Genomic DNA, 4,453 nt, shown 5'->3' with positions numbered 1-4,453 from the left:
ATGGCAAATATGTCAATATTTGCTATTTGATCTAAAATAGGCATATCAACTATTCATAATGCAAAAATCCCAAATAAAAGATAATATTCCAAAAGTACACGGCATTAGTAGAAAGCAAACATTCCCATCCAAATGTGAAATGTGACTGAATCCCAGTCACACAGGGACGGCCCCACACCCAGAGAACAAGGACCCATCTATCCGGAGCGTTTGTAGGGACCTCACATCCAAAACCATGGGTTTGTCACACACGGCAAAAACAAGCTTTGCACAACACGAGTGTGAAATCACCATGTTCCAAGATAGGATGGGGCGAGGGGAATGGGTGAGTGCTGGGGGGGAGGGGGGGGGGGGGGGGGGCTCCCAGCAGGCCTGGACCACATCAGGCGTTGTCGTGACCTCTCTATTCAAGGATCACTTTCAGGAAATTAGTGTTTTCTCCTCAGCCAGGGTCAGCGGTTTACAAACCATGTCATCATGTTTGGGGAATAAAATAGAATAGAAAATGGAAATGCTGGCAGTGTTGCACAGGCATCAATGTGAATAATCTGAATATTCGACTAATGATTTTCTATTTACATAAAGATTCCCGGTCAGGAGGCGGACAGGATTGTAGTTAAGCCTATCCAAGTGTTACTGGGAGACATAAATGATGCACCTACACAACATCTACAGCTACAGGTAAAGGGGTCCCCCACACACTGCATGTCTTTAAGCATGGACGGAACACGCTGACAAAAACAGTGTGAGAACACACAAGATATACAGCTATGGAACCAAGCACCATGTTTAAGTGAAACACCTAGAAACAACAGCTATTACTATTATAAGTCTCTGTATTTGCACTTAGATAATGAAGAAAATCGTGCTTCGGTAAACAGTGGTACACTAGCGCCATCTAGTGCCTAAAGATACTGGAGCGGGTGAACTATATTCTGGGTTGATAATGTTCTATTATGCGTTTCTTCCACAAATTCTTAACTAATTCTAACCATATTTAAATATTTGGAGAGTATGGACATTCATTCAACCAACGGAGACTACCCAGTTTGAAGTAAACCGGTTCTTGATTAAAGCAGAATGAATGAGTTTCAAATTAACTTTCATTAAGATTTTCAGTTGCAACAGAAAAATAAATGACCATATATAGGCCTACGGCAAGTGATATTTTGGTAGTTCGTCAGTTTGGTATATTTGTATGTTTGGCTTTCCATGAAAAGTATTATCCCTGATTCATACTCCTGGTCAGACGGTGGCGGTAATGCACTGAAACCTTTGTTGTTACATGCCAAAAGAAGAAGACGCCGGAATACAACAACGTTCAACTTCCTGTTTAAACATGGATGCGCCCTAACGAATGTCACATTACTGCAAACGCTCGTTTTAAGCGTAAGGTTTGGTGTAGAATAAAACAACAGAACACCTGAAAGCATCTCTCATTCGCACATTACCCTAACAGGTAATTCTGGTACCATAACACTCTTAATGTTAACCTCGAAATGACGAAATGTGGAGTGTCTTAACCGTATCTCGCATGATATTTCGTATTGACTTATGCTGCACCATAAGTAAACATTTGTTAATGCTACTTAAATGTCTCCTTCTCCAACACAGGGTACTTAGGCCGACATCATGGTTCATCTATGTAAGTGTCCTTAGTACTGCACATGACATTGTACGGGCTTTGTATCTTGAAACGAGCCACATAGCCTTTGCCATTTATTCATCCATCACAGGCTCATCAGTTCAACAGTCTTCTTGACATTTCTTACACAAATGGGACCGTTTGTGTGAGTGTAGCTGTTCACAGTATAAATACCATAGATGTAACGTTGTCTGACATATTACTAACCACACAAGCTTGATATACCTACAAGATAAATTACAGGATTCAGAAAAATATATAATATATTATTATTTTATGTGGGGTTTGAATATTAAATTCTCAGGAATTATCATCGCTGGCACTGAATTGACACAGAACAGCCTCTGGCTGTTCTGTGTCAATTCACATTTCAATGTATTCAGGTTTAGCTATCATGTCATCTATTAATCCCTTTTTTTTTTAAAGTAACTGCCAAAAACTATTAATAATAATTTCTAATTGGTAGGCAATGATGTAGGCCATACACAAACATGTGTATGGTAAATGGTGCACAGATACAGATATACTATGGTTTTAGATATCAGGACTATTGCCTGGTCTTCACATTGTCTTAAAATAAATTATATCTAACCAGTAGATAAGGTCAACAACAACACAATCTCCATTCAATCAAAACATTATGAAATACATGTGTGGAAAGTGCACAGGACAATTGATCCAACTATTTAAAACATTTGACACTAGTACTAGGGAAACATTTGCTATCTGGCATTTCAGAGAGGCAAACTTGTGTAATAATGTGAGGCCATCGCAAGCCATCGACAGTATTCCTCTCTCCGTCTGTAGCGTCGTCTCTGCTGAAGAAGTACCACAAGGGCTACATCGTCATCCGGCTGGCGCTCGCCGGCCACAAGCAGGCCAACCGGCCCTTCTACCGCGTGGTGGCGGCGTTCAACAAGCGGGCGCGTGACGGCAAATACATCGAGCAGCTGGGCACCTACGACCCCCTGCCCAACGTACACAACGAGAAGCTGGTCAGCTTCAACTTGGACCGCATCAAGTACTGGATGGGCTGTGGCGCGCACCCGAGCAAACCCGTAGCCAAGTTACTAGGTGTGTTTCCCTGTGGGAGTGCTGCAGGATGAACTATTGCTCAATGTCAATATATTTTGTCAGAAAGGGTATTGACAGCTGGGGGTAATCTTGATTTTTGTTTGAAGAATGAGGCGTGGCTTCTTTATATTCTCTGCCTACGCTGGTGCTTTTCTTAGTTTCTTGAATAGTTCACGTATTGGCACATATCGCTTTGTCTTCAATCGGTTCTCTATCAGACCCAAGCCCATGCAACTGAGTGTACAGCTATTTGTAATGGGTTGACTTTTCCAATGTATAGAGATCATCCACACCCCACACTTAGGTCTCGAGGAGTGCCATGGTTACAAAACAAACAGGCTTTTTCTTTTTTTGTTGATTTTACACAAACCATTGACAAATAATGTAAAGCCTTATTCATACAAGGGAGTATTTTTTCAGAGACACTTTCCTCATTTTGAGTCATTCAATTGTAATTTCAGTGAGCGATGCATGACTTTCTCAGAAAAAGCTATTGCCATGTTATTGTTTTAGTTAATTGTTGCACAGAAAGCTACGAGAATAATATAACCTAAATGTCTACTCTATTTTCTTGTTCAGGCCTGGCGGGGTTCTTCCCCCTGCATCCCATGACCGTAACAGAGGCCGAGCGGCTAAAGGCCCAGACCACTGACCTGGCAGCAGGGGCCGAGAGGGAAGGTGCGCCGGACGAGGAACCCAAGCAGCAGAGCGCATGAGGCCGGGAGCCAGACACCTTCTGTGGCTCTCCATCCTGAAAGAATGAGCGTGTGGACCGGAATCACACACAGCTGATCTCTGGAGGATTTTTGTTCCATGTGTGGACTGGATTATTTTTTATGTTCTACTTGTATATTTATGTTGTGTATTTGAACAATGCCATGTGAAATCGGGTTACCTCTTTTACGTGACTTAATTAAAATGGTACAAAATGATTCCATGGATGTCATCACAATAATCAATGTTTGCTTAGAAACCTGATGGTTTGGTTGGATTGTTAGATATGGGTACACGCAAAACAAGAGTGAGGTCTTCACTTGTTGGAGTTGTATATCTATATACTTCTTTCAGTGATTCATTTGAGCCAAAAGATAAGCTCTTGGTGATTAATGTAAACATCGAAGAGTTTAGAATTTGACGTTTATTAAGAAAATAATTTGAAACAAAATGTTTAAGAGAAGACATGACAGTGATCCTTATGAGTAATTTGCCAAACAAAGTGAGTAATGATTAAGATGACTTGACAGGTTTGGCAGAAGGCTGTTCTCCACCCTCCCTTAACACGCCACTTGAGAAGCAATTCATGGTAGTGATCGAGGGTATTTTCAAACTTAGAAAACAGCTTTTTGCAAAGACAAATCATTTTACAGAGCAGTACAGCCCTGGCCAACATAGCAGCAATACAGTTTAAAACAACATACAACAAACATTTAAATTACATTACATTAATAGTAATTACATTACTACGGAAGAGGATTAGGGCCACACATAAGAAATAAAATTGAGTTCTGACTTTAAACTCAGAATTCTGACATTAATCTCAGAATTTTGACTTTAAAGTCATAATTCTGACTTTATTCTCAGAATTTCATAGTTATGACTTTAATCTCAAAATTATGACTTTAAAGTCAGAATTATGAGAATAAAGTCAGAACTAAATATTTTTTCTTATGTGTGGCCCTAATCCTTTTCCGTATACATGTAAGGCGAAATAACGTTAAATGTTTTTTAGAATGT

General features: G+C 40.2%; 1 protein-coding gene across 1 annotated transcript; it reads left to right on the top strand.

The window, feature by feature from the left end:
• The first annotated feature begins 1,331 nt into the window (after positions 1–1,331).
• mrps16 (mitochondrial ribosomal protein S16) lies at positions 1,332–3,645 on the top strand. The gene is made up of 4 exons (XM_084463770.1): positions 1,332–1,459; positions 1,615–1,645; positions 2,453–2,719; positions 3,299–3,645. The coding sequence occupies exons 2-4, from the start codon at positions 1,633–1,635 to the stop codon at positions 3,433–3,435; spliced, it is 417 nt and encodes a 138-aa protein (XP_084319896.1). The 5' UTR covers positions 1,332–1,459; positions 1,615–1,632; the 3' UTR covers positions 3,436–3,645.
• Positions 3,646–4,453: the final 808 nt, after the last annotated feature.

This window comes from Micromesistius poutassou (genome assembly GCF_964030765.1).
Source record: "Micromesistius poutassou genome assembly, chromosome: 2".
Taxonomy (NCBI): domain Eukaryota; kingdom Metazoa; phylum Chordata; class Actinopteri; order Gadiformes; family Gadidae; genus Micromesistius; species Micromesistius poutassou.
Note: the sequence above shows the minus strand (reverse complement) of the source record. Positions and strands in the feature narration are given on the sequence as shown.

Excerpts from the sequence above, each read along its gene's own strand:
- mrps16 (XM_084463770.1), top strand. Across the intron at positions 2,720-3,298 it reads ACCCGTAGCCAAGTTACTAG|GCCTGGCGGGGTTCTTCCCC; the intron begins GTGTGTTTCCCT and ends TTTCTTGTTCAG.